Raw genomic sequence first — 12482 nt, 5'->3', positions numbered from 1 at the left:
TATTCCTGTGATCATTACTCAGCATCATTACTCCAGTCTTTAGTGTCACATGGTCCTTTAGAAATAATTTTAATATGCTGATTTGCTGCTCAAGAAACACTTTTTTTTTTTATCAATGCTAAAAACAATTGTGCTGCTTCATGTAGCAAAAACTCTAGTCTACCACATCCAGTTCTCAAAATTCTAGTGGACAAATGTTCTGTACGTGTTTTATGTAGGGCTGGGCGATATATCGCATGGGATTGTCATGTGCATTTCGTCAGTAAAGTTGGAACCATCATTAAATATAAATAACCATCCCCTGCTTTCAAATGGACCAGCATTTAATAGACAGAGCCGTAGATCACTGACAAGCTACGCAATATTGCGTTCATTATCGAAGGCGATTCATCTGCGATAATGAACGCGATATTGTGTAGCTTGTCAGTTATCTACGGCTCTGTCTATTAAATGCCGCTCCATTTGAAAGCAGGTGATGGTGATTTAGCGGTAATCAAGGAACCAGCTTTACTGACGAAATGCACGTGACAATCACATGCGATATATTGCCCAGCCCTAGTTTTATGGCCTTATTTCAGCGACTTTAAATTTTTTATTTTTTTCACTAACCACTTATAAATCTTATTTTCTCAAAAACACAAACATGTACATTTATACTGCTCACATATTACAGTCTGTGCTGAATACAGCATAATCATATATAGCCATTAATATATTTTTGAGAAACTGAAAAAATACATTTTAATATTTTTTGTAAGTTTAAATATGTATGAGATCTCCTTTACTAAGGTGGGACTCTTATTTTGACGGAGCTACATGGGTAATGAAAGCACGCAGTTCTTCACGCCAATGGTTGTAAATTGAGGAAAAATCGACCAATAAATAGTTTATATATAAAAAATAGTCCTGTCAAACCACTAATCGCGATTAATCGCATCCAAAATAATTTTTTTTTTTTACATAATACATGTATTTGTATTGTGTATATTTATTATGTATATATAAATACACACAGATAGAGTATATATTTTAAAAATATTTGTTTATACATTTATATATTCATATTCTTATATATTATATTATATATAAATATATTTAATATATAAAAATATATAATTTTTAAATATATGCATGCATGTGTTTGTATTTATATATAAATAATAAATATACACAGTATACACACATATATTAAGTAAACAAAAACTTTTATTTTGGATGCGATTAATCGCGATTAATAGTTTGACAGCACTAATTAAAAAATATTTTAGATTAATAGAAAAAATTAGACTTAATTTCTTAACATACTAATAAATTTTTTTCGATTACTTTATTCATATTCTTAAGTTGTGTGTCCATACTTGGAAGTTCATTTTATTTGGTCATTTAAAAAAAGCAAAATGTCAACATATTATATTGTATAACCTCACTCCCAAATGAACTACAAATCTTCAAATCTTCAAATCTCTGTGAAATACGTATCTGAGGATGTTAGACTTTCAATTAAACCTTATTCAATACTTCTTCATTTTAGACTTGACATGAACTCATCAGTAATAAATTCTGATATGGATATCCGAACACAACCTCCACCAGCAGACAGCAAAGGAATTGCAATTAACCATCTCATATCCACTCCACCTTCAACCGATGCTGATCAGGGAAGTAGGTAAATAGCATCCGCTTCTTCCTTCATCCAAACATCGCCATTCACATGCAATAAAGATGTATGGCTTTTAATTGCATATACAGTCTCAATTTTAAGGTTTGGCAAATGGACGTTGAATGCATAATTTATCTTTTTTGCAAAATGAATCAAGAGCACGGATCCACATAAACCATCACATGCTAACCCACTGCCAAAGGAGTAAAAACACCACTGGATAATCACAAACCAGCTATTTCCCTTCCATTGACAGATAGCAAGAAGTCCAAATTGCTTCCTGCATTCACCAGTCAGGCGCCTAGTCCCAGACATCGTGCTTTTAAACAACATGCTTGGCATTCACAAACAGGTGTACAATTTGCAACTGAAACTGTGTGAAATTTAAGTGTGGTAAATATCAATGTTTCCCATCATGACAAACACCGACAAGATGCGTCCGCAATCAAACATACAACCCATTCAATCTTTTTGGAGGGAAATCTGAATAATGATGCAGCCACAACAGATGTCTTCACATTTTAAAGAGCACATTCATCCTCCTAAACACCACGAGTTTGACGGAAAAGGCTTCCGGATTCCGTGAATAGCAAGAAATGCTGTTGAGGCCAAATGCAGCATCAGTATTTCACCATACAGTCACACAGATTTACTACAGCCATCAACCAACAAGCAAATATACAGAAACACAGCCCAAGGGTTGAATACAGCAACTGGGGGAGTCCAATCTAGCCTGAGGGATGATATGAGAGAAAAGTATGCTTTTAGATACAGTCAGACAGAAAAACCTTTTAAGTTGCTGTTGCATTTTAAAGCTTGCAAGATGCATCGTTTTGGTGGATCGTCTCATTCTGTTTGTGACACTGTACGCTACAAAACCATGCCCTTTTTTTTACTACCAAGATGCAGTTTCTGAGCATGAGTTATTCCATAACGGACACAAACAATTCCGTCCCTGAAGAACTGAAACGTAAACAAAGGAATTATCATCCATATTACAAATTTATTGCTTCGTTGGACTAAACGTGCTCCATGAGATGTCGTTCAGTGGACCCTTACCTTTCTAACTAAACCGGGATTTACAGCTGTGGATGTGTTTATGACTCGTTATCACGACGAATCTGGTATGTACTGCGTTTTCATTCTTCATGTTTTGATGTGTTCTGCTTACACAAATCTAGCAAATACATTCTTTATAAGCTTTCCATTGCTTGAGGCTTAGATCTTTATAATGATATATAGTTTGTCAAGATTAAATTTGTCCCATTTCATTAAATCTATTCGTAAATATTGACACGTGCAAACAAGGGGATCTGAGGACGCCGGCGTCTGGGTGCAGGCTAACAGGTTAAAGCGGTAGGACCTTTTTTGTAATTTCACACTCCATTCAGCACAAATTCACCTGGCTCTGTGTGTGACAACATTACAACAGGTGAAGGAAAAAATACTAGGGGTAAAAAGAGATTTACATATCATTGCTTCTGCTGAATGATTACTACATACTGTACGATAGGTCAACATTAATACTACTAAGTCAGACTCTGAAGTAGGCCTATAATTAAAACAAGACATCTCTTTCAAAATTATGTGATAATATTCTGCTTTCAATGGTTCATTGACAAAATGATTAAATATTTTATATGAACTGTATTTTATTTTATATTAACTGCATTTTTTTTATTACACTCAAAACTCAAAAGCAGTTCTCTTTTTCTTGTCACTATGACAAAACAAAACAAAAAACAAAACAAAATCCTAATTTGAAGTGTTTTTATCTAAAGGGATGATATTCAAGTCTCTTAAGTATCCAAACTTTTCTTGAAGAAGGCCTATAAATAAACATTTTAAATATTTTATAAACATATTTTTTAAAAAGCATGATACTATTCAGCATTTAAGCGCTTGTTGATGATTAAATGACCATAAATTATATACATTTTATATTAAATTAACTGCATTTTTTAATTATAGAAAACTAAAAAGCAGTGAGCTGGTTTCAATATGAATTTAGTTTATTAAAAAAAAAAGTAGATAATAATAATAATAACTATTATTATTATTATTGTTATTTTTAATAAGCCTGAAAAGTGAATATTAATAGATTTTCCTGAAAAGTTTGCTTGTGCTATCATAATTTGGATGTATTGTTACTAATGCCATGCCATTTAAACAGTCATATGTGCCTTAAGTATCCAAATAGTTTCAGAAGACACTGTATATAATTATGTGTAAATAACATCAGTATATACCAATTACAAGGATCTTAATTTCGCTGCCACCAGTATTAGCTTTAGATAAACTCATCGCTTGAACCGACCTTATTATTCCAGATTATCAGTTAAGACTGTACAGAAAACAACAGCTATGAAGGACACAAATAAACACGCTCATTAAAATGTCTGAAACTTGCAGCACGGCTTCCAGATAAGCTTATAATTAGGAGACACAATGACAGCAATATTATAATAAATGCACGCAAATGCACAAGTGTATATGCAAAAGACAGAAGCAGCAGCAGAGCCTGCGTCAAAGTGGGATGCTCATGGGGTGGCCCTTGTATCACAGTGTTAATCATCTGTCTAAACTGATTAGTTTCCTAATTGAACAGCCAAAACTGCCCGTGCCATTATAGGTCATTTGTCTGGAATGGCAGGAGAAAAATAATCCTAAAAAATAGAAAATATATGAATCAACGAATTTAATTTAAAAAGTTATGTTTTTAAATGTACAATATATGTATTAACAAATGTAATGTAAAATATATAAAAAACAATATATTTATGAATGAATTGATGAATATGTGCATATGTAAATTCATTATGCATTTATGCATATGCATATATATGTATGTATCTATATATATATGTATGTATATATACAAAAATATAATTAATTGTGTGTGTGTGTGTGCATAAACGTATAATAAATTCACATACACACATATACATATATATCTGTGTCTATTCATCTTATAGCAATATTTTTATTAATGCAAACATATTTAATTATATTTTTAGAAATGTATAAATTCATATCACTTCGTTTATATATATATATATATAATATATATATATATATACTATATATATAATATATATATATATATATATATATATATATATAATACACACACACTATGTGTGTGTGTGTGTATACACCTTTACATGATATAAGAAATTTAAAAGATTATAATAAATAAACACAATACATTGTACAATGTATTAATATTATATGATATAAAGGGAACAAAGTGTATAAACATAAAATTTCATATTATATAAATATTTTTATACAGTTTTTTAGTTGCATACAATAGTCAGAAATATAAAAAAATAATACTGATAGACTAAAAATGACTATATTTATTATTATTATTATTATTATTATTTATTATTATTATTATTAAAAAAAAATCTCTAAATTCAGACTCTTAAAAATGCCACCACAATATTGGTTGAAGAAAGTCCATTGCTCTCTCAACAACAGATTGTTCTGTTCCTTTCTATTTGGCTCCATTTAACTATTTTTTTAACACAAGAGTGGTTTTATGTGATAAAACGCCTCCTAAAAAATATGACTCATCGGATAAATTACTCTAAATTAGGTTAAGACTGACTAGTCATTCAGACAATCCACTGACTAGTCAATTCTGAATACACACATTCCAAACACACACAAACACACAATTTCGCGATGCAATGTGATGATAAATTGGCATTTCAAACCCAACGAGTGAGTCAAATCTGGTTGTGTTTGTATGTGCCTATGATCCTTTTATTTCTGAAATCTGTCACACGCAAAACTAAAATGCCTCTGCTGCACACTGAATTTTACAGAGATTCCCAGCTCAAGTGTTTGAGAAAACCACTGCCAAAATGTTGGCAACAAGGAACCAGCTCTGCTTGATCAGATGAGATATTCAGGTTGTTTTTGGTGCCAATCAGGGCCAACATCTCGCAAGTCTAAAAATATGGGCTCAGTCTTCACCCTGTATTGTTCTGTTGTGAAATATAGTGTTTTTAGGCAGCTGCTCATTGAGAAACAATAAATTTCTGAAGCGTGTCTTCCCTTTTAATTGTGACAGAGCAGCGCCACTGGCGTCTTCCCCGAAAACAGCTGCCGGCCTTAAACACCGCATGTCACTGGGAAAGACTTTACTCTCCCACTGCAATCTCAAAAACGTATTTTTATGCTGATAAGACACTTGGAACAATATAAATCAGCTCAATGGCTCTGAAATAACCCCTGGGCGGCCTTGAATGTCCTGACTTCTTGAAGTTTCATTTCATCACTTTTGAAAAAGAATATGTTAACGATTCCAACCAATGAGTGCACTACAATGACAGAAATTCTGAGTTTTCAATCATAAATGAACCAGAAACAGATTTACGGTCAGAGATGTGTGATCACCTTTCAGATGAAATGAGAAATACTGTATGACCTAGAGAAAATCTGCTCTTATGAAAAAGGTATATAGAAGATAGCATTGCATACTGCATTTAACTCTAATGAGTCCTTCTCTGCCAGACTTTAATGTGGATTTTATTTTTGTGCCATATATTAAATGGATGTGAACTAATGATAAAATGTAGCATCACTCATTTGTCAATGGATATAACAGCACTGAATTTCCTTTAATATCACTGAGTGCCTTGCATGCATATAAGCTTATATTCTACTAAATTCCAAGCTTTCACAAAAAAGCTTTGCACGAAAGGTTAATCTAAGTCAATAGTGGAAAAACACTAAGCAGTACATTTTGTATAATTGTTTTTCCTTTGGATTTGACCAATTCTATAAACAACAACACCATAACTGACATTACATATAACCTAAAAAAGTGATTTCAAACATATATGAAATGTAAAAATAAATAAATAAATAAATAAATAAATAAACCAAACCAGTCAAAACAAAAAATATATATTAAACAAAACAAAACAAAACAAAACAAAACAAAACAAAACAAAAATGACCTATCACAGAAAAAAGAAAATCACTCAAAAGGCTGCTGAGTGCCAATCTGTGACTGGCTGCATAAAATAAACTAATAATATTAACAATAAAATCAGAATTATTGTCTGACTTAAAGCAATAAGTACAGATTATTTTACAAAAAGTTTAGAAAACAAAGCAAAATATAGAGTTCTATTGATGGAGATCTAGTTTACGTCTAAATATCTTTCAAAGATTTACTTCCACTATCCTGATTTTCTAGTGATTTTCAGGTGTACTAGTGCACCGTCTCAATCCGAAAAAATGTGTAAAACTAGCCAATCAAATAGCTGATTTTCTTCTAGCTATTGCCACTTTGAGTGTAATATGCACAGAGATGGTCAGCGAACGGACTGAAGCTGAGACAATTTCCCAACTGGACAACAGCCAAACAAACCCAAATGAGCCCAAATTGGTCAAATGAACCCGTATGAAACATCAGGAGGAACAGACTGTTCAAAGTTCTTAGAAAGCATTCCATGCTCAGCATTATTTGACAGGAACATGTTCCATCTCTAAAAACAGCCATGAGCTCAAAGAATGACCCTCCAGACCTATGTTATCGCAGATCGAGGCCAGACGGGGTGCGCTCTATCCTCAAGCTGCTGCTGCTGCTAACCTTGCCCACTGCACTTAAGCACAACACAGCTGTATTAAGAGAGAAAGCCACACTCTTCACACTGCTGCTGGTGTGTGCTGACCCATGAAGGATCTGCGCTTCTTTAAAGGGATTTAGCAGCAGGAAACAGAGCTAAAACCGCCAGGGAACCCAAGTTCTCTGTCAACCAGATCTTAGATCTAAATTGCCCCGATGTGCTAATTTGGTCAACAAGGTGAAACGTGTGAGTGAATAAATCAGCCAACCATCAAAGTCAAGAGAACCTGACTGTTTTCAGCTAATTAAGAAAGTGAAGGGAATTTATTGAGCTGGGAAATGATAACCACCAAAGTCATACACTGCCATTCAAGGTTTGGGGTCAGTAAGATTTTTTTTTTTTTGGATCGTGATTGATACTGCAGCAAATGAATGAGAAAATAAATATTCAGTATCAGTTTTAGTCTCTCTAATGCACACTGCAAAAATGCTTATTCTAGAATCAAATCTGTTTCCTTTCATTTAACATGCAGTGTCTGATGTTTCTACTCAACTTTATGCATTTACAAATTAGGAAGTAATTAAATTCAAAGCGATCTGAAACGTGGGGTTAGTTGAGTTATGACTTTTGCAAGTTCTTTGATTTACTTTAAAATGGAATGTTACTGAGATAATTTTTTTACAGTGTGAAATACTGCATGGAGAAGCACGTATTTAGATGATCTGCTCCTTCATTTACTGAACTATATTAAGTAATATGTATGAACATTTAAACAAGGACCTGAAATACCAATGCAATATTGCAACAAATATATCAATATATGATTGTATAAGAAGACTACAGTAAAACCCCTGCTTACAAAAACAGCTTAAATCTGTCTTAGGTGGTTTGCTGGTCTTAGCTGGATTCCAAACTTGTTTGGCTGGTCTTACCTGATGGTTTTTTGCAGTTTTGGCCAGTTTTGTTGGGTTGGTCAGGCTGGAAAACTGGCTAGACCAACTTAAACCAGTTTAGACCAACAAATCATCTTAAAGTGCCCGTATGATGGATTTTTAAAAATGACTTTCACGCAGCGTGTAACACAGCTCTAAGTGAATGAAAACATCCTGCAAAGTTTTAAATCTGAAAGTGCACCGTATATAAAGTTATTGTTTCTCAAAAAAAAAAAAAAAGAGTTGACTCTCAATCATTTAAACGTGTCATTTTTAAAACGAATCCCAATCCGTTTCATGCTGACGTCAACAAGAAACATTAGCATATTGCCCGCCGCACATTTGTTGCACGCGCAGACCTGGGAAAACTTGATTTACGGTTGGTCTGAGTGAAAATGCAAACTCATTCTTTGCCACTAGGTGCCGCATTTGGGTAAATTAGCGGTTTCCCGGGTAACGCTGTACACACAGCAGCACTGAGCTCACAAACACTGCTTTATCAAGCATTACATGCATGATGAAATGCAAATGAGACCAATCAGACTAATCACCGCAGATTAGCATCACGCAAAGGAGAGGTTTGGAAAAATGAATCGTTGAACGAATGACGAAAGAAAATGAAAGTGTTTTTTGACCTTGCATGCATGTCAACCTGTTGTTGGGGACTCCCAAAACTAAAATATTAATCTTTCATTACCCATAATAGGGGCACTATAAGTTGTTGTTGTTTTTCAGTAGGGAAGACTATAAAAATAAACATTTGCAAGCACTGATATGAATAAGCCTTAATTTACAGAGAAATAAACTATTTGGATTGCAGTATTATGTAAGCGGAGCCTAGTTTTCACGACAGGAGAACCAAATCTGCTTCAGCGCCACTGATTTAACTGTGCTTTAAGCAGCTACATTTCAAAAACGCATGCAAGTCTAATGTAATTGGCTCTTTTGCATCTTAAGAGACAATTGTAAGTTTCATCGATGTGGAAAGTAAACTGCACTCATTTTATAGAGCTCATAAAAAATAAAAAAAAATAAAATGAGCTTAGAAAGCCAATCTAAACCTAGATTAAAAGCTTCATTAAATGTGAAAATTGCTCAGGGAATATGTAACATCTGTTTCTGGTCTGACAGAGTCTCGTCCAAGGTTATCTTGTACAAACAATGATTTACAGCCTTGAAAACCATAAAGAATTCACAGCAGAAGACTCTACCAGGAACCGGCATAAAAGTTTGCATGAAATAGGTCTGCTTATGTGACAGTTGTTTCAGGACTGAATCCACGACCTTGGAGATGCTTTTACACCGCTGGCTGTTACTCGGGAGATTTTAACAATGTCTTGTGGTCAATTTTCTTGCCGGCATCAAACGCAATTCCCTGGAAAAGATATATCGGGCATGTTCATTAGTCACAAACGCACAAGCCAAGAGAAGCGCTTACCTTTCGGATGACTTGGGTCTGTGAACTCGTACTTCCCCATTCCGACTGTACGGAGCATCTGAAGCCTGTTCGGACTTTCCTGATTGGCTGAAGGCGGCTGAGTCGTCGCCTGCCCGTTCGTTAGCGGCAGTGCGGCGGAAGGCAATGCAGGTGGCTGCATGAGCGGGTGTGTCATGTGACCGTTTCCCACCACGCTCTGAGGGGCGGGGTGAACTACCTGGCCAGCCGTTGTCAGGGGCGATGGGGTGATTGGTGGCTGGCTGGTGGCGTAGGGCGACTGGTTCTGTAGGTTTAGGACCAGGTTGCCTGGTGGTTGGGAGGAGAGGGGAGGAAGCTGGAAGTGGGCGGTCATGAGTGGATGGTGCGGTGGGATGGGCGTCTGAATGGCCGGGGTCACGCCGATGATGGGAGACTGGACAGACACTCCTTGGCTGTAGGCGGCCTGCTGAGGCATCCCATATGAATGGGCCAGTAGGCTGGGCTGACTGGCCGCCACCACTGGAGGCACCCAGGGGGGCCCTGAGGAGCACGAAAAACCAAGTCAAGGACAACCAACAACACATTTGACATTCAGCCGTACACTTCATCTGGGGGAAACTGTGAAACACAATCATTGTTATATGGCATCTATTCACCTCAGGTAAGGATGTGCTTCCTAAATAACCAAAGAATGAACTTTTGGAGTCTTCATTTAAAGTCTATGTGAATTGCTGTTGATATTATCTCTAGTAATGAGACAATCTTCAAGTGAAACAGGATATTCAATGAGAAACAAACAAAACGAAATGTAAGCTAGGACTGCAATAGACATTTGGCTGTCAGTTAGGATAACCTGCATGGCCTAAAGAATAACACATACTGATCAATCACTCACACAAAGACCAGTATACATAAATATACACTACCATTTAAAAGTTTTGGGTCACTTTTTTTAAAATGAATCATTTTATTTATATTGTTTTTTACAAGGACACATTAAATTGATCAAAAGTGTCAGAAAAAATTGTTATAATGTTAGAAAATATATCTATTTCAAATAAATACTGTTCTTTTGAACAGTTTTCAAAACAATATTAAACAACACAACTGCACTGATAATAACAAAACATTTTTTTAAGCAGTAAATCAATATAAAATGTTTCTGACAGATCATGTGACACTGAAGACTGGAGTAATGATGCTGAAAATTCAGCTTTGCATCACAGGAATAAATTACATTTTAAAATATATTGCAATACAAACAGTTATTATAAATTGTAATAATATTCCAAAATATTATTGTTTTTTTTTCTGTATTTCTGATCAAATAAATTCAGCCTTGGTGAGCATAACAAATGCCAACCCCTAACTTTTGAACAGTAGTCTATAAATAAAGCAAATGTGGTCAATTTTGATATATTGTTGACTTTAACCCATAAATCACCATCAACCATGTTTTTAAATAATCACCAGGTAAAGTCACAGCAGTAAACCATTTGCTATTGCTATTCAGAGGTACAGTAGAAGCTATTAGCAGACACTGACATTTAAACAGCATCTGACTGTACAAAAAAATGAGTCATAAAATTGTTTTCTCCATTTGTCAAGAAGAGAGTAGAGTTGAAGTACACTATCTAATAGATGGTCTCATAATGTGATATCAATTGTTCAGAGGCACATGCTTCTTCTCAGATTTTCTCATTTTCCAGCAGTGACCTGGTAGTGCTGATGCTTGAGTCAACACAAAACTAGGGTTTGGTTCTGGATGTGGGATTTACTCATAACAACTCCATTTTCCACTGTGACAAGGGCATCCACTGGAAAATATTTCTTTCTTTATGCATTATTCATCTTTTGAGGGTCACATCAGAGTCATTCAGCAATGCAGTAATGCACCAAGGTTAAAACATATTAGTGTAAGCAAGAAGCAAAAACTTGCTCTTACTGTTTATATTCATCTCTACACTATCACAATAATTTCAAAGGGAGACAGAGTTATGATAGCAGATCCTATGGGTGCTTAAACACTAGAGAAACCTCCTCTGACAGAGCATTTGATTTACAGTGAGTATAGAATAGAATCACCCCCCTTTATTTCTGTGATTCTTTTTTTTTTATAATATGTTGGTGTTATATCTTTCACTTGGATGTTATAAGTTGCACTGAGTAAATACAGCTGGATAAAACAAAAACCATGTCCATCTTTATTTCGGGCAGAAAAGCAACAAAATGTGATTATTTGAAGGGGGTGATTCTTTTCTATACCCACTGTATATATAGGTGTAAAAGATGCATGTTGCCCATGAATCTATGTTGCCCATTATAGTTTGGTACACACGTCAGAACTGCTTTCTCCTTGCAGAAGATCTTCATATGTGCAAAGGAGGAATTTTTAAGGATTTTATAAGGTCTATAAGTGGGTAAAAATACCACATGCATACATATAACAAGCACATTCAATCCAGCACATCACCCTCGTGGCGTTCCAAAACTGATTTTCTTCTGCAAAACAGCAGATATTTTGAAGAACGTTGGGGCCCAAACAAACTTGGACGCCATTGGCTTACATTGTATGGTCAAAAACCACAGACACATTCTTCAAAATATCTCTTTTGTGTTCCACAGAAAGCATCTATGGGTTTGGAATGACATAATGATGAGTAAATAATGACACAATTTTGATTTTTAACTATACTTTTCAGTCTCAGATTGAGTCTTTTTAAGCATGAGGTCACAGACTGGAAACTAGATTGCTACCGTTTACCATACAGTTTACTCACAATGCAACATGGCAGATTTATCTCATGAATATGTGCTCTTGTGGCCCTGTGCCCTTCCTCTTGTGCTGCAAAAATAGCTCCTCAACAATGATGGTCCATAAC

At 35.0% G+C, this 12482-nt stretch overlaps 1 protein-coding gene across 6 annotated transcripts in view; it reads right to left on the bottom strand.

The window, feature by feature from the left end:
• LOC109045049 (kelch-like protein 29) overlaps positions 1–12482 on the bottom strand; it is a 227602-nt gene that overhangs the window by 93030 nt on the left and 122090 nt on the right. For all 6 annotated transcript variants that reach the window (XM_042778221.1, XM_042778223.1, XM_042778227.1 and 3 more), the window contains one exon: positions 9622–10140. In XM_042778221.1, coding sequence (XP_042634155.1) covers positions 9622–10140 — 519 coding nt within the window. The remainder of the gene's footprint in view (positions 1–9621; positions 10141–12482) is intronic.

Source organism: Cyprinus carpio, chromosome A20 (genome assembly GCF_018340385.1).
Source record: "Cyprinus carpio isolate SPL01 chromosome A20, ASM1834038v1, whole genome shotgun sequence".
Classification (NCBI taxonomy): Eukaryota; Metazoa; Chordata; class Actinopteri; order Cypriniformes; family Cyprinidae; genus Cyprinus; species Cyprinus carpio.
The sequence above is the reverse complement of the archived record's forward strand: the minus strand, read 5'-3'. Positions and strand labels throughout refer to the sequence as shown.